The sequence below is a fragment of the Chrysemys picta genome, chromosome 4, assembly GCF_011386835.1.
Source record: "Chrysemys picta bellii isolate R12L10 chromosome 4, ASM1138683v2, whole genome shotgun sequence".
Classification (NCBI taxonomy): domain Eukaryota; kingdom Metazoa; phylum Chordata; order Testudines; family Emydidae; genus Chrysemys; species Chrysemys picta.
The window spans coordinates 143,284,667-143,308,651 of NC_088794.1; the positions used below are offsets into that span (position 1 = coordinate 143,284,667).

General features: G+C 47.1%; 1 protein-coding gene across 2 annotated transcripts in view; it reads right to left on the reverse strand.

Annotated features, from left to right (window-relative positions):
• Positions 1-7,527: 7,527 nt before the first annotated feature.
• Positions 7,528-23,985, reverse strand: part of DAAM1 (dishevelled associated activator of morphogenesis 1) — a 178,859-nt gene continuing 162,401 nt past the window's right edge. For both annotated transcript variants that reach the window (XM_008168243.4, XM_008168239.4), the window contains 6 exons: positions 23,082-23,250; positions 21,019-21,126; positions 18,950-19,010; positions 17,047-17,178; positions 14,217-14,387; positions 7,528-10,652 (listed from right to left, as the gene is read on the reverse strand). In XM_008168243.4, the coding sequence (XP_008166465.2) occupies positions 10,443-10,652; positions 14,217-14,387; positions 17,047-17,178; positions 18,950-19,010; positions 21,019-21,126; positions 23,082-23,250 (851 nt within the window). In that variant the 3' untranslated portion in view covers positions 7,528-10,442. The remainder of the gene's footprint in view (positions 10,653-14,216; positions 14,388-17,046; positions 17,179-18,949; positions 19,011-21,018; positions 21,127-23,081; positions 23,251-23,985) is intronic.

Sequence of the window (23,985 nt, forward strand, 5' to 3'; positions counted from 1 at the left end):
AAAAAGCAACAGAGGGTCCTGTGGTGCCACAGGACCCTCTGTTGCTTTTTACAGATTCAGACTAACACGGTTACCCCTCTGATCACTGAGATATGTTTTACTCATATTTATATAGTAAACATAAGTGGTCGCAAGCATTTTTGACCATGACTAAGGGGCTGTGAACCTGAAAGTTGAGAAACACTGATATTGACTAATCTTCTTTGTGCTACAGAACCTCCTAGAGGTCTTGACTGAGACTCTGTAAAACCATGTTGTGAGAGACAATCCCTGCCCCAAAGGGTTAGTTTAGAAGCTAAATTCTGCTCTTATTTGCACTAGATTAAATCCAGAGTTACACCCATGCTTTTCACTGGAGTTACTCCAGATTTACAGTGGTGAAATAAAGCAGATTTGCTTCTAAGTGTTTATAAATGTAAATATCTGATTTCATGGTTTTCATGACATTTTTTCTGAGCTTATTTTCCCCCGTCATTTTGTGTGTGTCCCTTTTGGGTAGCAGAACAATGAGACTTCACACATGGACAGCTAAGGAAGGAAAGTGACAAAGATGCTAGTCAGTTTCCCCCTCCAGTCCTCTGTGGTTTTTGCATTTCATAGGACAGGAAACTGACTAGGGGCCTGATCTTGGAAACACTTATTACCAGGTGCATGTGTCCCACAACAAGCTATCTTATGGATGGCTCAGTAGCGTTTGCAGGATCAGGCCCTTGTATCTCACGTTCACGTTCAGCCTTTGTGGCCAGCTCCCTGCATAAACAGCTTGCCCTAAGAGGAAACTGACTAATCAGTCAATCTCTCTTTGCAGCAAATGCCTTTAACAGGAGCTGATTACTAGGTACCAAGGGTCAGACTGTTAAAGGTATTTAGGTGCCTAGTGAGGTTTTCCTAAAGCACCTAGGCACCCAACACATCTAGATGCTTTTGAAAATCCCACAAGGTGCCTAAATACCTTTCAAAATCTGGCCCCAATGGAGTAAGTCACTGCTCCTGCAAGCTGATCTGTATGAGTGGGCTCCTGCACGAAATTGCACCAGTTTATCTAAAGGCATGTCGTTAAATTGGAGCACCCACGTGTGGACACTCTTCAATCAATTTAAATGGTTTCTAGCAACTTAGCTTGCCTCTATACATTTACAAAGGCAAGTTAAACCAGTATAAGCCGTTTTAAACCGGTGTGTGTCTCTACACAGGGGTTTGCATTAGTTTAATTAGAGCAATGCAAGGGGTGTGTGTGTGTAGACAAGCCCTCAACTAAGCACAAGACATTTTTGTGAACCAAGGACAGAGGAAAGGAGATTGTCTTGATTCTAACATGTTTCTTAAGTCTCCTAGCCTGGCCAGAAAGTGCCCTGGATAAAAAACAAAAACAAACAAAATGTGTTTTTTTGTTTGTTTGCACCAAAGCACATTCTGATTTCTGATAGCTTCTCCCTTCCTAGCTACATTAATATTAGAAAGTGGAGAGGCAGCCTTTCAACTTCTACTCTCTGGGAGGCAGGATGGGTCTTGGTTGCAGAAACGGGAAAACAGTGCCTTGAGCCTGCATAACTCAAAGAGCGAGTACATGCAGAAGGATCTATAAAGCTTGCCTGCTTTTCCTTATGAAAACCAAATGGCATTTGAATTCAGTAATCAGCATTCTTCTCTTCACCCCCAGTGAAACCACGCTAGAGCATGGTAGAGTGGGCAGGCAGAGAGCTGTGCGCAGGGCTGCCATGCAGATCTGCTTCTGCCGTCATTTCGGATGCAGGAAATCCTTTGTTTACCACAAAGGAAGCACATACCTGGTTTTGTCCTCCCTGGTTTTCTTCCACGTGAGATCTGAGATGAACACTTAATGCTGTTGCTGAGGCGACTGCTCTAGAAATGAAAAATAAGTGCTGGGAACAGAAAACCACAGTACAACCAGGTTCTGCTGCTGGAGTCATGGTGCATTCTGGATTCAGAGTAGCAGCCATGTTAGTCTGTATCCGCAAAAAGAACAGGAGTACTTGTGGCACCTTAGAGACTAACACATTTATTAGAGCATAAGCTTTGGGCTGTAGTCCATGAAAGCTTATGCTCTAATAAATGTGTTAGTCTCTAAGGTGCCACAAGTACTCCTGTTCTTTTTGTGCATTCTGGAGTTTACCCTCATCGCTCGAGAATGAACTATTTCAAAGTAATCCTTGGTGCTTTTCAGGGGGGAGATCGGAAAGCACTCGCTAATGGTGAAACAGAGGCACAGAGAGATTAAGGCCCAGAGCCAATGGGAGTTAGGATGCCTGAAGTGACTTGTCCAAGCTCATAGGGGTGAATCAGTGGCAGATCCAGGAATCAAAGCCACGCTGCCAGGTTCCTCCACAAGAAGGCAGCGTGGTCAGCAGGATTTTGGAAAATGTCGTTTATAGGTAGGCTGGGCAGGATTCAATTTTTATTTTAAAGATTTATTTTTATTTTGACAGGTGCTGGCAATGAAAGGGAGGGAGTAAGGGCAGCACTGACAGCAGGGCTGCAAGAGGCTCCCTACACAGCCAATGGGGTCCAAGATGCTGGGGCACCAAGCGCCTGGGAAGCTGCAGTGTTGGCCTGGTGGAGCAGAGACCCCCCCCCCCCCCCGCCCTTCCCCAGCCAGGACTGCAAGGAGGAGGTAGAGGATGAGCCCTGGCCATGAGGACAGAATCATTTAGCAAAGGGTTGGACTCCCCCATGGTTGGGGGTGGGGCACCTCTCAGTCCCAGCCAGTTGGTCTCTGCTCTGTCCCACCAGGACTACAGCCTTCCCCGTGCCCTGAGCCTGCAGGGCCCAGGTGGCACTGGCTCTGCGGCAGCAGAGAGAGCTCTCTGCACCCCTGCTGCCACGGGAAGGAGGGAACGGGTCCGTGATGGGGAAGAAGGGACCTCAAAGGGCTCCCTGCACTTCTGCAGGGATGGTGACGCCCTTCCCTGCAGGCCCAACCGGGGGAGGCTGCAGTTCCACCAGCTGCTCTGGACAAGGTTGGTCGATGGCAGCGGAAATGGACATTCAGTGACACCTAGCAATTAAACGCGAGGCCTGCCAAGCCTACTTCCACCTGTGTCATTCCCCTGTAATGAAACAGTCTGTGTCCCAAAGGTGGCCTGCCACCATATTAAAGGCACCACCCTAAAGGTCCTTGGTGCATGACATCGTAACCCAGGAAAGGATGAACGCAGCTAGGGCCCTGGCTTGCCTCCATGTAGCTCTGACTCCAAGATCTAGTCCTCGTGCCTGGGCTCTGATTACACTAGCAAATAAGATCAGTGAGACAGGTTAACCACCAGCTGGTCGGCTTCCAGGGGCTCTAGTTCCAGGCTGCTCAGCGCATCCACTTGCTCTTATCTGCCTTGGGCTATAGAACAGTGCTGTCAGCAAGTGGTGTGGGATGCAGCTGGCCTCTGCCAGCAACCCCAACAGGGACCTTTAATCCCTTCCTGCCGTGCTCTAGTGGGGTTTGCCCACCCCACTGGGGAGGGAGTGGAAGAAACACCTTGCTACGCACTGAAGAATAGTCCCTTGTTCAGAGACTGATTCTATCTCCATGGGGCCTGAATCTGATCACACCCCCCCCCCCCCCCCCACACACACACAGTGGAAAGGCCAGTGGAGGAGGCGTTCACTGCTCAGCAGCACAAAGACCATGTGAAAAATGCCAGTCAGCGAGTTGCAGAGGAAAAGGTCTCACATGCTCTTTGGCCACCTTCTCCCTGCTTTTTCATCTGTTCACAACCAAATTGTTACCATGGCAGCAAGTGCCTGACATGAACCATCCTCCGGCGTTTTTACTCTTTCCCTTTAACTCTGTTTTGTTGAGTCAATCGTCTTTTTATCCTTTCACGACTTACCTGTCTCTGGGTTGTTTGTTTATAAACCAGTGCCGGACTGAATTTCTCCTTCCTCTGGTCGGCCGGAGTCAGGGCTTTAGTTTGGTTAGGAAAAATTCCCAATAAGCATTAAAAGTGCGTGCGCTGAGGGTGAGCTGTGTCCAGCGAGCATGGGGGCAGCTGGTGCCCCAGAGAAGCTGTGTGTTTCACTGAAGTGGAGTCACAGCTTCTGTTTCAGGGCTATAAAGGGAGCTACAATCCAGGGAAAAGCTTATTTCTACAGCATGTTTCCCCCAGGGGATAGCGAATTCCATATTGGAGCACAGTGATTGTTTGCAGTATTAATGCTTAAAATACAATATTTTATCAGATCAATTATAATTATTTAACTCCCTTGGGATCAGGGAATATTAAGTGCCACAGCCTGGCTTCAGGACAGCACTTAAGCATGTGCATAAAGTTGAACACCTAGCTTGTCATCAGTAGATCTCCAAGCACTTTCCAAAGGAGAGCAGTATCATTATCCTCATTTTACAGGTGGGGAAACTGAGGCACAGGAAAGTTCAAATGACTTTTCTCTTGGGTGAGTTAGGACTAGAGCCCAGGTCTCCTGAGCGCCAGGCCAGTGCTCTATCCACACCTGCTGGCCCTACTCCCACACTGTGCCCCGTTTCCATCCCAGGGAGCAGCAGCAGGGCCTCTACCCCCACTTCCAGAGGCCCCTTTGCCCTCACCGAACTTTCCCCAGCTGCTGGGGTAGAGCTGCTGTACTGGGTGGGCCCTGCTGGGGTAGGGTGTTATGCCCCCCTCCTACCCCAAAGCAACGGGGCTTAGCCTGAACACCTAGGAGAGATGAATGGGGTAGTGCGCACCTCTTGGACCTATTGCTTCAGGCTGGCCTCAGACTCAGGCAGAGGCAGCAGCATTGGTTACACGCCGCTCCCCATGCCAGGCTTTTCTTTACAGACATGAGGGCCAGAGATTTCCCTTTTATTTATTTTTATATCTGAGCTCCTGACACTCCCATGACTCCAGGTGCTGGGCCCTTGATACAAATCCAGCCCTGCTTGGAGCAGGTGGGAAAGTCACCTACTTACATCCTTCTTTTCAGAACTTATTTTTAGGTAGCTATTTGGAGTTTGTGGAAGAGACAGCTCATCGGACACGTGTAGCACCCAGCACAGCGACTTCCCCAGTGACAGGGTTTGGCTAGTCACAGCTCTTTAAAACGTTTGTCATCCTGCTCTCATCTGGTGAGGGAGAAGATAGGGCCTACCTCACTGGGAAATTAGACCCCGAGTGGCTGGGTTCTGGCTATTTATTCACAGGCCGGCTGAAGTGCAACATGCAGATCTCCCTAACCTCAGCGCAGAGGCAATAAAGGAGAGGCTGATCTCTCCTGCTACCTGCAGTATTAAGGGGGCTCCTTCTTGGCATGGAGCACATGCTGCCTTGCAACCCAGGGCCACTTGCAGCAGGGGGAGGTCAGGGTGGAGTGGCAGCAGCTGAGTAGAACATTTCAGGGCCATTCTACCTACACAGGGGCCATCTAGGGAAGCTGCTGCCCCTGCTCTAAACAGGATCATTGTGAATCACTGCCCCTCTGCTCCGCCCCGAGCTGGCCTCTGCTGCCGCCTGACAGTAAGCATGCTGGGACCTGGGCCACGGAGCACTGCTGGGCCCGGGCTGTTATTCAAGGAGCCGCTTCATTGGGATTCTGTCTTGTATCTGCACTTCAAAGACGGGGGATGAGGATTCTTGAGCCCTCTCACCTCCCCTGTCCCATGCAGCCAGTGAGCAGTTTGCCTGAAGTAGGTAACAGGGTGGCTGCCTGAGAAAAGCAGGGCTTTGGAGCGGAGCCTGGAGCAGCTCCGGAGCAGTGGCGCTGCAGGTTTTTGCCTGGAGCTGGAGAGGAGCCGGAGCACAGCTCCAAAGCCCGGGAGAAAAGACAATTAAAGAAGTTCCTGTCAATGGCTATTAGCAGCCAAGGTGGTCAGAGACCCAGGAGTCACTAAACCTCTGACTGCCAGAAGGTGGGACTGAATGACCAGGGATGGATCACACACAGTTGCGCGGTTCTGTTCATTCCCTCTGAAGCACGTGGCACCGGCTGCTGGCAGAAGACAGGACACTGGGCTAGATGGACCGTGGGTCCGGCCGTTCTTATGTTCTAAAGATTTCCAGGAACAACAGCAGTAGAAGCAGCAGATGGGTTCCACCAGCGTGTTCAGAAACAGGGCAGGTGCCGCGCCTCATCGTTCTGCTTGGCTGCAATCTCTACCCAGCCAGCTACGTCTCCTCCTCGGTACTGCCCAGCCCCGTCTCCTTCACCGCACCAGAACCAAGGGCATCTGCAGGGCCTCGCTGTTCCCCTGAGCCGAGCGCAAGGAATGCCGTAATCGCAAGAGACAGTTTCAAAGGTTAGGAAGAGGATACATGCAAATGATTGTGCCTCAGCAACAATAACCTTTTCCATTCATGGTCAGAGCGCACGTTAGAAATCGAGCACAGTGCAGGCTGCTGCATCCTCTTCGGCGGTAATGCCTTCGCCACGGGCTCCAGTGAGCCGATACAGCAAGCTCCTCTCCCAAGCCTTCTCCCCGCCCCCAATCTCTTCTAAGCAGGAGGGGTGGGGGCTGGATGCACAATCTGTCCAGCAAGAATGTCTGAAATTGGCCTCTGCACACTGGAATCTGGGGCTCATTCACTCAATGGCAGGAGGCCAATGCACCACTTCTGTCCCATGTCAACTCACACAGCTGGGCGTGAGTGGTGCACAGACTGTGCCCGGGCAGACTGCAACCAGCGGCTGACCTGCCCTTTCGATCACACAAGGGGCACTAGACAAAAAATATTTCTCCCCCCAGCCCTTCACTTAGCTGTTCCCTGCTCGAGTAGCCCTGTTCTCTCCTTTCTCTGTAGTTCCCTACCCATGTCTATGCTATTCCCCTTCCATCTGTTTTCATCTCTCTGCCCTTCGGATACCCCAATCTGACCAACCTCATTGCTCTGCCGGCTCTCATAGAATCTCAGGGCTGGAAGGGACCTCAGGAGGTCATCTAGTCCAACCCCCTGCTCAAAGCAGGACCAATCCCCAACTAAACTCTCCCCCCTCCCTCAAACCCCCTCTGCTCCACAGCGAAGACTAGATCTCTCCCTATTCACTTTATTGCTCTGCCTTGGGTCAGGCTCTGTTTAACTACAGCATCTCCTCCACTCTGGGCTCCATTCCCGACTGCCACCGACTTCCTGAGCGATCTGGGGCGAGTCACTTAGGGCAAAAGGGCTTACCTGTCTCAGGAGCCCAAGTCCCATTGACTTTCAGATTCCTGAATCAACTGGGTGCTTTTGGAAAGCTTGGCTTTTAAAACTTTTGTTCCTCAGTGAAATGGAGACAGCAATTCCTTCCCGTACAGGGGTGCCACCAGGGTGAATTCACTGGCTGTGAGGTGCTCAGTATGCAGACTTTTCCAGCACACAGGTTGATACTCCAGGCTTACACCAGCAAGACAGGCAGACCAGAATCTGGGCCTTTGCGAACTCATAAAAAAAAATAAACACTTTTCCCCCCCCCATCTGTCCTTGGGGATCAGCAGCCTACTCGCAACGATCCAAAACAGGCAGCTTCACTTTCTTCTGAGGACACACAGGAGCAGCTGCTCTACAAATCGGCTTGAAAAATAACTCATGGGCTCCACGGACGTACACTCAATGCAAGTCTTAGTCTTTATTGCATATTGCCATCTTAAAAAATGTACAGTCTCATAACATACACAGCATTTCCTGGCAGCTAAACTACTAACATTCTTGCACCTAACTTGGTTGACTACTAAGCTAAGAAGGTCCATGACATATACTTCAGTTTACAAGTAATTTTTTCCTTTTTGGCATTATTAAAAAAAAAATCTGTAAAATACACACCCAAGAGAAAAGAGTGGCTACTGACACCGGCACCTGTTTAAAAGTAGCTTTCAACAATGGCACATGAAATTATCTGCACACGGCCTTTTGTTTGGAAAGAAAACTAAATGGCAAACAGCCCAATGACCAGGCTGATCGAAAACAAGAATGCTCTGGAAGGGCAACTAAGCCCCCGAGCCTCCACTGGAATCCCATAGGGTGAAGCCTGAGAGCACCGCTTGGCTACACAGGCTGCGGAAGCGGGATCCCAATGCAGGACTGGAGACCTTTTCAACTTCAAAACGCATTATTCTAGCTAAACAATTAACTGACCATTCCTCAGATCGTCAGACACGAGACTCCCCCGCCCACCAAAAAGAGTCCGTTCCCTAAACTGTGTCAGCCCAAATTTCTTAATCCATAAATAGAAAATATAAATAGAGGCACTTTAGTTAAGGAACAAGAATCACCATTAAACGTTTTTTTCCCTTTCTTCTTCTTCTTAAAACAAAGTGCTTCACTCCCAATCTTTGAAAATTTGCAGGTTTCGCAGTTGCTTTGATAGGAGGTGCAGGACTTTACCGAGCTGTAACTTTGTATTTATTACTGTTTTATACGCTTTTTTTTATACTTACAGTGCGTCGAACGTTGCGATGAGGAAAAACAAAAATCGTAAGACCACAGCTCTTGACAACTCTTTTTAAAGTGATACTTCACAGCTTTCAGAAAGCACAGAGACCCCAGGCTGGCTCTAGGTGCTAAGAACCATATTTTTATACAAATTTACTTTAAACAGCACATTTGCTATACAGTACATATAGGAAAAATGACATCCCAATCCCACCGATAATACCCATTACATGAAAAACTTATTTCGAATAGTGTTAATATCTAGTGCAACAGGGACAAACTAATCTCTCCACAGGAAAAAAACAAAAAACAAAAAACGAGCATAAGAATATTGATGGTATAAAAGAGTTTGTTGGTTAAAAAAATAAAACCACCACAAATAAATAAAAGCAAAAAGTAACAGTCTTCCATATATTCTGTATAATTTAAGAATATTAAGTGTTACTATGTTAATGGCATTTACTTTTTATTTTCCAATTTTTTTTTAAATTTTTAAAATTTCTGTATTTATTACTTGTTACTAGTTTACTCCCTGAGAGCTTTGGGCTTTTTTTGGACTGACATTTTACAGGTAGTTTTGCTTACAAATTTTAATGACAATATAAAAACAGCAAACCACTTGAAAAAGTACATTGTTAAGAGAGAAACATTTCTTGGCATCATTGCTACTGTATGTCCGCTAAAAACAAGGGGCCCGGTTCAAAGCCCACTGAAGTCAATGGGGGCCTGTCCATCGACACAATGGTTTTTGGATCAAGTCCTCTGTGCATTGGTTTAAATGACCTTCAGTTCGGACCTACATTTAGGTTACGTCTACACTAGAAAAGCTACAGCAGCATAACCGCAGTGCTGCGCCGCTGTAGTGCTTCAGTGTACACACCCGCTACGACTACCGTCACTGTAGGTAAGTCCATCTCCTCAAGAGAAGGTTGCTAGGCCAACAGAAGAATTTTTCCATTGACCTAGCCCTGTCTGCACCAGGGGTTAGGTCGGCTTAACTACATCGCTGAGGAGATTTTTTCACACCCTTGAGCGACAGTTTGGTTGACTTAACTTTTTAGTGCAGACGTGGCCTTACAGAGGATACAGTTTGTCCCACTGAATAGAAAATGGGTGGGTGGGTGGGGGGGGGGAAATGACAACACAAAAAGTTGATGCTCTTTGTCTCAGCAGAGAACCCCTCCCTCCCCCGCTTCCCATTTGTCATGGGCAAGAAAACGTTGTAAAGGTAGAACTATGTCTATGTATTGTTATAGCAATTAGCACACTGTGGTAATCTGTCTTGAGCAAGAGCAAGGGTTGCGGAAAGAGAAGTAAGTCCAGTGCTTCCCAAAAACAATTGAAAAGGGATTATCAAGAGAGTGTACAGTACAGAACTCATCGGAACCCGCACAAGAGCACAGATGTTCAAGTCTTGACTAATAATAAAATGGATTATTTCCACTTGACTTTTTCCTTTTCCCCCCCAAACACACTTCAGACTGTGCGCAAGGCGTTCCTAGTAGACTTTAACATACTGTATTCTTACACCATCACTACGGTCTCCAGGCTGATCCCCAGCAGTCCGTGATGACACCCCAGCACCAGTGGTTCGGATAGCGGCGCTGTTTTTGTTTCTCTCTATGCTCTCCGACACCAGTTACACCAAGGTAAAGAATTCCAAAGGGAGACCAAGTAGAAAATATTTCTCAATGCCTTTGTTTACTACAAGGAATGTTTTTGTCATCTCTTTCTCAGGAGACACAATGTTGTGCTTGTGCACCAGAATAACTACTTTTTGAACAACGTGGTTGAAGGAAAGAAAATGGAATTTGCACTCAGTGACCAGTGTCTATATACGTGTTTGCGTGGCACACATATATACACTGTCCTGCTTGACAGAGACAGACACTTATATTCTCCATACATACCAACAACCAGACTTTTTATATACACAACACATATACACACACGCACACGCACACACACAGAGAAAGAGAGTGTGCCACTGTTTCGGTTTGAATTACAAGGCAGTATAATGAAAAATCCTAGCCACTTCAAAAAGACTGCTAATCAGTTTTCTAAAAAACGTTTACAAAACCAAAAGGATCAGAAGTTGAGTTTGGTGACCGGCCTCTCGCGGCTGCTGTCCGTCAGCTGGTTGGTGATGCGCTTGCGATTCCGTTTCAGTTTCGAAAGGTCTTTGTCAAAGACTTCACCTGACCGTAAAGCCGAAACGAGGTCGTCAAACTCCCCACCTTCCTCGCTGTTTTCTTTAGCCTTCCTGGCCTTGCGTTCCCGCTCGCGCTGTTCTTTCAGCTAAAGAGGAACCAAAAAGAAAAATAATCCAGCTTGTTTTCTGTAACGCATTGACCTGAAAGGTATACAATTTAAGCCCTTGTTTTGGTTTTTTGGCCTGGTCTACATCGAAGTAATTTACCATCATCACTCTGTGGACTGGGGTGTGACTTTTTTTTTTTTAAATCAAAATGGTTACACTGCTACAACCACGGAACGGAGGCATAGTACAGAGGTGACTGACTGGTCTGTTAGTCACTTGCTCTCAAACCGGAAAGCTATAGCAGTATAAAGCACATACATCCCAGTATACCTGAATCCAGAGTATGGGGCTGTATTGCTTTAACTATGCCGATACAGCTAAAAGCAGGACAACCTGCTAGTGTAATAAGCCTTCAGGTACCACAGCAACTTCGGGAGCTCCCTGGTCTGCAGTGCGTGTGTGCTGCACCTCCCAGAACCAGAGGTGGCAGCCCATGTCCCCCTGTCTGTGCCTGGCTTGGCTGAAACATTGAAATGTTCTGGATTTCAATATTGAAAAAAGATCCCCATTAAAAAAAGAAAAAGGAAAAATTCAACCAACATTCCCTCATCTTCTGATCAGTGTTCAAGCTAGTCAGAGACACGCTTTTACACATTTCAATGGGAGGAAGGGAAAAAAAAAAAGAAAAACGGATGAAATTCTTTCCGTGTTTTCAGCCAGGCCTGGCAATGCTGGCTGAATGCAAAGGGCAGGGTTGGAGACAGCCGACAAAGGTCACAGCCCCATCTGTCCCCGAGCCTATTTGGGGTGATCTAAGCCCCTTGGGGCGCTAGCAGGGAGCAGCCTTTGTGTGACGGAGCCCCACTCCACAGCGATCTCATCCTTTATTTAAAAAATACAACACAAGTGCCCCGGAACCAGTGTACGTTCGATAGCTGGCCAGTAGACGTCGTTATCCATTTCTGTCATTCTTAGCAGCTATGTATATTGGTGGGATTCCAGTACAGTGACTGTAGTAACATGGCAGGCTTCCTATGCACGGTGCAGCAACATCACACCGCTGGCATTGCTTTGGAGGGAACAATCCCGGTTTTGTCCTTCTCTCCTATGAAAGAGGCTCCGGCGTCTCTGCTCAGGCAGGCCATAGTGACTATCAAAACCTTTACACCAGTTATCAGAACTGAACATAGTGGGGCCAAATTTATCCTTGGGGCAAGCTCGATAAGGTCTGTGGAGTTGAGCACCCCAGTAAACTCGGCTCCTTCCACCCCCCCCATCAGATCACGAGAGGACACATAAGAACGGCCGTACTGGGTCAGACCAAAGGTCCATCTAGCCCAGTATCCTGTCTACTGACAGTGGCCAATGCCAGGTGCCCCAGAGGGAGTGAACCTAACAGGTAATGATCAAGTGATCTCTCTCCTGCCATCCATCTCCACCCTCTGACAAACAGAGGCTAGGGACACCCTTCCTTACCCGTCCTGGCTAATAGCCATTAATGGACTTAACCTCCATGAATTTATCCAGTTCTCTTTTAAACGCTGTTATAGTCCTAGCCTTCACGTACTGAGAAACTGAGTCTGTAGCATCTCCTGCCTACTGAAACGGTGACCTGTCCACAGCAGGGAACTGCAGCCGCCAGGACTCTCATAAGGCGACTCTGAGGCCTGGTCCCCACTAACCCCCCACTTCGGACTAAGGTACGCAAATTCAGCTACGTTAATAACGTAGCTGAATTCGAAGTACCTTAGTCCGAACTTACCGCGGGTCCAGACGCGGCAGGGAGGCTCCCCCGTCGATGCCGTGTACTCCTCTCGCCGAGCTGGAGTACCGGCGTCAACGGCGAGCACTTCTGGGATCGATCCCAGAACATCGATTGCCTGCCGCCAGACCCTCCGGTAAGTGTAGATGTACCCTGAAAAAGATTTGGGGGTTGTGGTGGATAATCAGCTGAACATGAGCTCCCATTTCTTCTTAGTGCATGTGCAACATGCCTCAGGTGGCACGTGACCAGGAATCACCACCGGTTGGTCGTCTGGTTGGATCGTTAGCTTCCCCAGCCCGGCCGCTGATGGGGAGTGCGACATGAATGCTGATCCATGCCCGCAGCTCCCACTGTGGTCAAAAGAGCTAATGTGATCCTGGGATGCATAAATAGGGGAATCTCGAGTAGGAGCAGAGTGTCTGTATTTGACACTGGTCCAACTGCTGCTGGAATACTGTGTCCAGCTCTGGTACCCACAATTCAAGAAGGATGTTGATATATTGGAGAGGGCTCAGAGAAGAGCCTCAAGAAGGATTCAAGGAATAGAAAACATGCCATACGGTGATAGACTCGAAGAGCTCAATCTATTTAGCTTAACGAAGAGAAAGCTAAGGGGTGACTTGATTACAGTCTATAAGGACTTATAAGGGGAACAAATATTTAATGTACTCTTCCATCTGGCAGAGAAAGGTCTAACAATCCAATGGCTTGAAGCTGAAGCTAGACAAATTGAGACAGTATATAAGGCATAATTTTTTAACAGTGGGATTAATTAACCATTGAATAATTTACTGAGGGTTGTGCTGGATTCTCCATCACTGACCATTTTTAAATCAAGCTCGGAGGTTTTTCCTAAAAGCTCTGCTCTAGGAATTATTTTGAGGAAGTTCTGGGGCCTGTGTTATACAGGAAGTCAGACTAGATGACCACAATGGTCCCTTCTAGCCTTGGAATCTATGAAACATCTGGCTTAATGCAAGATTTCACTTCCATCCTGGCTCTCACAGTTTCCAAAGGCAAAATTGTTGTGCCTGGTCTGAAGTCGTTAGGGACTGTACCGGACTGCACTCTATGGTTATCTTAAAGCCACAGGTCCCTTTTGACTCTACTCCCTGGAGCAAAATTGCTTATGCTTTGAAGAGAAGCAATTAGCAGCATGTACTATTTGTATTACTGTTGCACTGAGATGGAGGCACCATTGTGCCGTGGGCTGCACATACACCGAGGTAGAGAGATTCCCTGCTCTATAAAGCTAACCCTCTAAATCGACAAGGATGAGGGGCCTGTCCTGGAGAGCTCACAGTCTAAACAGAACAAGACACGCTAGGGTGGGAGAAATCAAGTCAGTATAATCTCCATTTTACAGCTTGGAAACAGACTCAGAGAGAGGAAGTGACTTGTCTGAGGTCACAGGAAGTCCAGGGCAGAGCTGGATAGGCTGGACCCAGGTCTTTTGCATCCCAATCCAGTGCCCTATTCACAAGACCATCCTTCCTCTCAAGGGGAAGAGACAGACCTAGGCAGTGCCAGGTGAGACTTCCAAAAGTTCTCAGCATAGGCGTAACTGTTCCCATTGAAGTCACTGGAAGTTCCACCATCCATGTCAATGGCAGCAGAATTAGGTCAAGATGCAGAACTTCCAAAGTCCCACCCCACACTAGCCCAGAGGACTGAAATGAATCCTACATTTCCGAGCACGTGCTAATGAAACAGTCACCATCTCAGTTCCTCCCCCTTTCTCCTCCCTGTCTAGCATCCTGAAGCACACACTGACACTGACTCAACCATGCCTACAGTACGAGCACTAAAGATCATAGCGGGCAAGTTCTCCTCAAACCTGTGCTTCCATGCGCGCCCGACGCTCCTCCTCCTCCTTCCTTTTCCTCAGGTTTTCGTTCTCCTGCTTGGCTTCAGTCACAGCTTGAAGAAACTGATCAAAGATCCCAAAGAACTCATCCGGCTGCATTTTGCTTGCGTCTTCCCCAAAGTACTTCACTGCCTTGGTAAACTGGGGAAAGAACAGGAAGGAGTAGTTTAGCAAGCTAGTGAGAGAGCCCACTGAACCAATAAAATCCTTTCCTGAAAACCATCTGCCTGACAGATAGCCAGCGTAATATTTAAGGTGGTATTTGATGGAGCAGGGAATTGAAGGGGAAATGATTATCTATTCATTCAAAAATCAGTTAAAAAAAATCATACTTGGTTTTCTGCTCATTAAGCGATGGCTTTTAAGCGAAGATTTTCCAATGGGCTGTTCCTTTAAATCGTGTAAGACGTTTTACACTCCTGTTTCTGCTTAACATCCTTTATTACCTTACTCGGTTTTATTAACTAAGCAGTAGTAAAAACAAGGAAGCAAAGTATTGTGGTGCCAAAGACTGAAGACATAAAACTAATAGTAGACACGGCAGGGGCAGGAAACTTGCACTTTTAAGTTTTCTTTGAAGTATTTTTTGGGGGTATTATTTATTGTTGCCACATGGTTCAATATTGAAACCAAATGTGTTAGTGAAGCTTTTAAAAGGCACTTATTATTCAGTCAGAAACGACACCAGTTAGAGGAGTACGAAGTTTGCAAGACCTATAGTACCATTCATGGACAATTAATGTGATTATAGCAACACTGTAGCTAAGGTTGACGCAAGACTTCCATTATATGCCCCTGCTTCTAGGTGCCTTTACAACTGATAGAAGTTGTCCTTTGGACTGAGGTTCCTTGTGCTTATTTGCAGCGGGGGGGGGGGGGGGGGGGAAGGAGAGGAAAGGTGGGGCGCAGAGAGAGAGAATGTGTATAAACCTTGTTAAAATTGTGATTGTACGTTTTTGAGATTATCGAGCTTTAAAACAAAAACAAACAAAAAAACCATTTACTAGTTACTTTGGTTTCCACTCTGCTGATAAGGATAAAGATTACGGGTAACATTTTTGGAAGTGCCTAAGTGCACTTATTTTCAAAAGAGGCTTAGCCACTTCCTAAGTCTCATTGAAAGTCAGTGGGACTTAGAATATTAAGGACCAGATTTTAAAAGGTATTTAGAGGCCTAAAGATACAAATAGGTGCCTGGTGGAATTTTCCAAAGAACCCACGTGACTGATTCCCATTGAAGTCAATGGCAGCTAAGCAGTGCTTTTGAAAATCCCACTAGACACCTATCCTCACCTTTTAGCCCCTAAAAAACTATAAAGGGCCAGATTTTTAAAGGTAAAGTCCCACCAACTTTCAAGGAGACTTAGGAACTGAAGTGCTTACAAGGGTGTAACTCCCCTCTGAGGGCATGGAGGACACAAGCTACATGGTACCTCGCACCCTCAGCGTCCACACAGGGTAAGTACAGCGCAGCACGTTCTGCAATTCACACCCCTTAGTCCGAACTGCAGGGCCACGCAGGCATAGTCTTAGGCAATGCTGAAAACGTTACCCTCCTACCACCTGGAACATTCCAGAAGATTGACCCAGCGTCCCCCAAAATAACGATAACGAGACTCAAACCCAGAGGAGCCTTTTAAAAGTGAGCATCGCATTGACTGAGCACGACGCAGGGCCCAGTGCATGGCTGCTGCCCTGTCTGACAGCTGTCGAAGCAGTAGCTCAGCCGTTTTAGAGCAGGACTTGAGTGATACTTAGGACTTGTCTACACTAGAGCGAGCTATCAATTGTAGCATCTCCACTGACTGAAATGCACCTTGCGGCCATACATCAGAGCGTACCAGCTGACTGGCCGAATGGCAGCATTAAATTACCCCGATAGCTGGTACGGGATAAGTGCCCACTGCAGCTCAATCCGCTGAGCGCCAGCATGGATGAGGCCCATGGGGCTGTGACTGCCGACAGCTCTCATCTTTGATCGTTCCCTCAGCTGGGGAACTTCAGAGATCTGCTGGCTGAGAATCCCACAACCCCACTCTGCGGATCAGGAGTGGAGGTGGCATTTCCATCGGGTGTGTGTGGGGGATACAGTGGGGAGACATGATCAGAGGACTGTGATGGGGCAGGGGAGGACTGAAGACCTGTGGTGCTGGAGTTGGGGAGAAGATACCTGAGGGCCGTGCCTGGAGGGCATTTATGGGCAGGCGGAAGGCTGAAGGGAGGGGTGAAGAGGAGACCAAAGATGTTCACAGTCTTTGACAGAGGTTAGATGACAGCTCACACTAACTGGGCTTAGGTCAGCCCAGCACGGACAGGCCTTATACCAGCCGTGCGCACATATTCCACTGGTAGCGACGCCCTGACTGAAACACAAAGTGCTCTAGGGCAGACGAGCCCATAAACTGCAGGATTTGAGAAAGGCTTCAGTCATTGCTGGGCTTGTCCTCTCTTTCTCCGGAGATAGCAGGGTCAGCCACACAGGTCTCAGAATAGAAGACTGAGGTTATGTCTGAATTGTTATTTCACCCAAGTAACTTTCAGGGAGTGAGTCTTTCTGTTTGCAATGGATCATATATATTGGTGTATGTACTAGATGTATTTTCTGACTTTGAAATGTTCAACTGTTCAAGTTCTTTAAAAAAAAATCAATTGGGTTTGAGGGAAGTTGATCTATTGTTTCTATCCTTTGGGGTAGATCTACTGATATATGACACGCAATGTCAGAAGGTTCTTTAATACCAAATCACTCCCCTCTAAAATAATTCCCTAGGAAGATCATGGATTATACCAGGGATCTTACCAGTTCTTTAGCTTCCATCAGAAGATCTTCAACGTCGGAGAAGCCGAAGCTGGCTAATGTGATGAACTGGCTGACGACTGACACAAACTTGTCTCCAGGCCGAGAGAGCTGTGATTTCTGGTATTCCAGTTCCTTAAGGAAATAAATTTAATTTTGGTCAGTGTCTGTTTAAAAAGGGACAGAGGATTGAGCATATTTAACAAACCCCAAATATATCCCATCTTAAAAAACACTTGACCAGTCTCTTTCCCCATGTAGAGGCTATAACACAGGTAAGATTTCAATTACTTTACTAGATGGTCTGACAATAAACCCTAGGACCTAGGTGTCTGATCATGGGCACAAAGATGTGACATTGACTCTCTGTTCTTGCGAGAAAGCAGGGTGTTGAAATACATCAGAACATAAAGGCCATACTGGGTCAGACCAAAGGTCCATCTAGCCAATATCCTGTTTTCTGACAGTGGCCAATACCAGGTGCATCAGAGGGAATGAACAGAACAGGAATTGTCAAGTGATCCATCCCGTCGCTCATACCCAGCTTCTGGCAAACAGAGGCTAGGGACACATCCTCTCTGCTCAGAACAGAGCAGAGGTGATGCATGGTAAAACACACCCAGAGGTGGCAGGTCTCATTCTAGGACTACCTCTCTGGACAGCGTTGCCATAGCAATAATTGATTCTCATCCCTTCCTATTCTGCCCAATTCTTTGGGGTGTGACTTTGCAGAAACAGGACAATTTTCTGTTTTATTTTCCCTCTGAAACCAGCGAAACTGTTCGGAATTTGTCTGCCGAAGGAGCGGTGCTGGCGGAACCCCAGCTTCCCAGATTAGCATTTTGCTGCTGGGTAGCTACGTAAGGGCACACAGTGTTCTCCATAGTTAGCTAGCTGCTTTCTAGTGGTGCCTCTTCAATTTGCACATTAAGGCTGACAACAGTCCCCAAACCTCTGCAGAAATCAGATAAAACATGAACAAACAGTAACAAACCTACAACCTGGTCTTATCATTTACGCAGGGCTTTTCCCTAAAAAAAAAGGGGCAAAACATACCCAGTTTACCCATCTCATTGTATCTGTGGCTACTGAAGCTTTAACTCCACCACCATCTCTTTATAACTATATATATAACTCAAATGCAAGAGTTATAGGAAAACAAACTATTGAAAGCCTATTACTTTTCTCGTAGTAATTAGTTCCCCAAACTGCTATTATTTGTATACATATGTTCACATGCAGTCAGTACTACTCAAGGCAGAGTTGCTATCGTCGAATGGAGCTGTGCACAACACTTTAGGGAGCACAACAGGATGCTTCGGAATTGCACGTAAAATGTGCTCTCTCATCACTTATAGGCTCAATGTACTGTCAGGTCACCAGGCCAGGATTATTTTGGTGCTCGCTCTCTGTCTACATCTATACATGGAATTGTAGAGAGCCACCCAACTATCAATAGATCCCCTTCTCCTACGTGCATGGAAATATCTTCCAGTCCATTTGTTCACCACTTCCTTCCCACGCCTCACGTGAGCTCAAGACCAAGCAAGAGGAGCTGCTGTCTGATCCGGGGGCTTTGGGATGGGCAGTTTTAGAGGTGCAAGCCGAGTACTCATTCATGACCTCTTCATGGTTTTGGTCAACACAACAAATAACTAAACTTACCCCAGCTCCCTGTGAATCTATTAGGTGTTTGGCTGATTTATAACCAGTGTACAGTAACTCCCGTCCCGAAGCAGCCTTGAGAGAACAGGCACACATGCAGGGCAGGAAGGAAAGACAAACTGATCTCCAGGAAGTAAGATAAAAGCAGCTTTGCTAAGGGCTTCCTGTCCTGCCTCCCTAAGGATGGATGCTATGAAGCTTGGAATCAGAGTGGACTATTAAGTGGGTAAATAATACTTACAGTTTCCACAGCCTTCAGTCCGCTCCTCAAGGTGTTTATTTCTTTCTCCAGCTCAGTCATGCTGTGGAAAATGGAAACGCTTTAATTTTAAGCCTTTCCCAATGAATTGCATAACTCTGTGCTCTAGTCAACTGTGTTTTCCCCATTTAAAATAATCCCTCACGGTGCTTCCTGTTTTCGGATGAGCAGCTTTCATGCGGCAAGTTATGTTGACACACAGTGGCCAAAGAGACTGATGAACGTGAAACTGGTTATGGTTGTTTATTTTGAGCTACGCACACTTTGTTATAAAAGGAACAGTCTCAAGTTAAAAATCACGGGCCAAATCTTGGCGTAGAACCTATCTGTGGAGCCTTGTATAAGTTTGGGGGGAGGAAACCTTACCTGCGACCCTCCCGGTAGCCACGTAGCAATGGTGGGGCCACCAAATTCTTCCTTAGGGGCACTGTTTGTTTCCCCCAGCTCCCCGTTCCCTTCCACCTCCCAACTGCCACATATAGCCATTGGGACACAGGGGAATGACATCAGATCAAACGGGGGCTCCATGATGTCCCAACCCAGATCGACATGGCTGAGTGGTAGCTGAAGAGGAAGGTTTAATAGGCCCAGCAACCTGAAGGCATCTCTAAAAGAGCTGTTGGCTGTGGAGAGGTCTTGTGGCTTATCGGGGCAAAAGATTTCTCCTCCTCCCCCTGAGGGGCTGGGGAAGGAGACAGTAAGTTAAACCCTTCCTGCTCCCCAACTGACAGTCCCTCAATCTTCCAGCCCCAGGAATTTTTAGATGAATATCATAAGGGAACTCTCCTCAGTCAGTGTCTTTCCCCTCAGAGTGGCAATAACCACCATCGCCCTGGTGTGGAAGGATACAGAGACCAGGGTCTGTAAGGAGCTGGTTGTAGAGTTAGGGGATTAATCTCATTTATATAAGGCCTCCCCCACCCCAAACACTGCTCTCTGCTCCCATGGTGTCTCCACCCATATTCAACACCAGGTCCAAGCATCCTCTTGACCGGTATATCTGCTGCATTGTTGTCATACCCCTTACCTCTGAGGATTTGGCCACATAGAATTAATTCTAATATATAAAATTATATAAAATTACTAAAACTCAATCTATTGTAAACATTAAAACACTTGCCACCGTTTATGGCATTGTGCATGTCGCTGGTCTTGGACAGTGAATCTACACTTTGCATTAAAAGGGCCCTTTGAAACGAAAAGAACCACAAGCCATTATGAGGTTTTGTAAATTCCACACATACCCATCTCACCCCAACCCTAGAATTTAGGATTAAACAATCTAACATGATCCCTTTTAATATGTATCAATATATCCTCAGTCACATGCAGTTCAGCCTTAGACATGCCTGCACCTTTGACTTATTAATACACACTCAAACCCCACAGCAGCAACATTTTGAAACCTTATTCGTTTTAGTGAGACTTAAGCATGTGCTTAAGGGCTTTACTGAACCAGAGGAAATCCAATCCACTTGCAACTGGTTTAAAAAACGAGTGGGCAGAATTTAGTAAGCAATGGGCCACGTTTTCAAAGAATGCAGCAGATGCCACAAGGCTTGCATTATTGGTTTAGACATGCTTGGGTGAACAGCTCCCTGCTTTGCATGCCCTAAAGTCGGGCCACATGCAGAAAAAGGAGTACACATATTTGTGCAGATATTGTCATTGCATTCACATTTAAATATCTGACCTATATCTGCAACCCCATCCTTGTACAAAATTCATTCATTTTAAAATTGTGTCTACATTCATAAATGGAGTATAAAGGCTTCTGCAGTAAGCATAACAGGACACGGCTGTTCCGAGTGGCTCTCCTCTTGTCACAATTAAGAGATTTACAATTCTTTTCTGTTATGTCAGGGGTTTAAAATCTCTACAGTTGACGTGTGTTTTGTCAACAGCCTTTTGCTTCTCTCTAAATGGTGGATTCCAGACAGTGGTGGGGAAGGGAGCTCATCTGAAGAAACGCAAGCAAAGAAGAACGCAGTAATATTATCGCATGTACAATATTCTGTTGGTTTAAAGTTGCCACCTTAACTTCTACCTACTTTACTTTGGCTGCTTGAGGGATGTCTCGCAGCTGTTCATGAAGACCGAGGACTTTGGGATATTTCTTCTCAACTACAGTTATGAGATAGTGCAAAAGGGTGATGTTCCTATGATAAAAGAAAGACGAAATTACAGATAGTAAACTGTCACTAGCCTCAGAAGTTAGGCATTAGTGCCAGTGTCCTGGCCAAATTCTTGCTTTGGTCATTATATTCTATGTGTCTAAACGCTTCTGGAAGTTCTAATTAGTTAGGGCATTCTTCACTTCCTGTCCTGATGGCTGGGTAGCATTGGGCACACTGTCAAACAACAGCTGCCTTCCACCCCCAAGGTGGCTGATGCTCTCCACCCAGGCCTCGTGCAGAAGGTGGCTGCCTGCCTATTAGGCAACATTAGCTGCAGTGGACATGTTACCTCGGTGCTCCAGGAACTGCATCCATTTCCTATGCAATTCCAGGTGTTGACTTTGGTTTATAATTTCTTACCAGACTTGGGGTCTGGCTATCATGGAGGCTGCCTCCCTCTCTCCAGGAGCCAAGGTCAACTGGGGAGCTCAGGCCAGGAGTCCCTACAATCAGACATCTAGGGGCTGGTGACCAAGGATTCTCAATGGAGGGCACTAGACTCTAGAACATCATTCCCCCCTCATCCAACACAGTTCAAGTCTGTTGACAGCTAGGTCACAGGGCAAGGGCCCACAGATTCTCTCAAGCACCTGCTGAAAAGGGTGGCTGGAGGGAGACAGTCCAGAGAAGCGTCCTCCTCTTTCTGCTTCTTGGCAAAGAGGAAACACTGCATGTTTTAATACATTTTGTATGGTGCCAGCAGCATTAGACACAGACTGCCCCTCTGCTCATTTAGGATGTTATTTTGTATGGGTGCCTCCAGCCTGGCCACTTCTCACCGCACCCTGCACCATCTGGGAGCTGCCCAGCATGGCTGCAGCCCCTTTGAGGGGGCCCCTGCACTTTGCAGCAGCCCTCATTCACCAGGAGGTGACTGGAGCTGGGAGCCAGTTCAATTCCAGGCTGGCCCACCTGCAACCCCAGGACAGGCTGGGGGGTGTGAGAGAGAAGCTGGGGCTTCCCAAACAGCCCCCTCCCCACAACATCAGCAGGATACTGGGTGCCCCATCAACACAGCTCTGGCCTGGCTGCATGGCCCAGCACTGGAGGGACGCTCAGGGCAGCAAAATCCCTTGTGTTGTTTCCAGTGTGGGATGTGTCCTGCGATGTAGTCAGGCACATTTTATAAATTGAGCTATAACTCTACAGAAAGGGACCAAAAGTCGCTCCAGGCCTGCAGCAAAAATACTCCCCTCAAAGCGGACCCAGTGACCAACCACCCCAATCTCTGGACTGAACAGTACACGAGGTGTGCATGAAACCTAAATGGCCCCGCCATTGCAGTATCTGCTAATGTCCCTTCCCAGAGCCTGCTAGAGACACGGAGGCACCCCACTCATGGTAGCTGGTGGGAATCATTTCAATGGCATTTCCTCAACCCCCTGATATTATACAGTCGCTGTCTGTCCAAGGGATTTCTTAGGTGCCTACCACTGGGGTGTCTAAGGTATCCTTGAGCTCGCCCAGAAACGCAAGTGTGATGCTGGCTCATGCCAACGCCCCAAGGCCTCACTGAACACTGACAAATGCGTAGCTGGTAACAAGTCTGGCTCACCTGTGTGTTACTATTGTTAAAACTGATAGTAGCGTTGTAAGAGCGTGTTTATATTTGATGAAATGCTTGTAGGATGCGGCACATATTGATCTCACTGATAACATCTGTATCCCCCGGTATAAAGTTATATTGAGTGTTTGCATGGTTAACCTCTGTAACTGTGCAACTCCAACAGGACAGACGGCTGAACCAGTGTAAAACGCTGGCTTTCTACTGAAGGTATTAAGTCTTGCTTACAAGAAGGCCCATTGAAACCAAATTAGACATTGTGAAACACTGACTGCTCCCCCCACACCTATGAAGAAGGGAGTAATTTATGGATCCTCTGAGCTATTCAGAATCCATAAACACTTTCACCGATGCGACAGGCTGAGCCGCTCACTTGTCAATGCTGGACTTCGTGTCTGCAATCTTGTTTAGGCTGATGATTTTGAACCCAAAGGCATTGCCTCTCTGGCCTTTATTCATGTAGTTTCCAAAGGCCAGAACCACCTCCAACAACTGCTTCAGGCTGTTACTCTGAAGCACCTCCTTTGAGCCAGCGCGGATTGCTAAAAGGGGGAAAAAAATGTTTTTGCTGCAGTTAGGTTCTGGCAGTACATAACACACAGACTAGTTTGATGGTTACTTTAAATACCAAGCCACCATAACAAAAGCTATCTGGAACTGCAGACCAAATGTTGCGGATTACCACTGTGATGCTGGCAGACCAGGTGCCAGCTCAAGCCAAGGCCCCTCGGCCTCACTGAGCACTGACAAATGCATGCTGGCTCACCTGTGTGTTAGCATTGTTAAAAGACATGTTAAGTTGACAGTGTGTTAGTGTTTGGACTTTATGAAATGCTTGTGAGTTGCTGTCTGTACTCGTAATACCTGTTATAAGGTAATAGTTAGTGTTTGCTTTGTAACTGTAGAAGTGTTGGCTCTGAAACGGGAAACCCCACAGTCAGGAGAGAAGCATTACCAAGTCTGAAATACTAGTTTAACATAAGAGGTGTCATCTCCTGCCCAACCGAAGAAGGCCTAGACAAGGCATTGTGAAACATCAGTGGACAAAAGACTTCGTTGATCGCTCCCCCCGTGCCCAGGAAGAGGAGACTCGCACAAACCCTCGTCCCATCACACTTTGAACTCTAGGGGAAGGGGATAAAAATCCCTGATCCAAGGATCTGTATCACTGCACTGTTTCAAATTTGGAGAGGGCAACTTTTCTAAGCAAAAGCAAGGAACCCCCAAACTGCTTAGCTTGGCTTAGCCCTAAAGGCGATACAGAGCTTGCACATTAG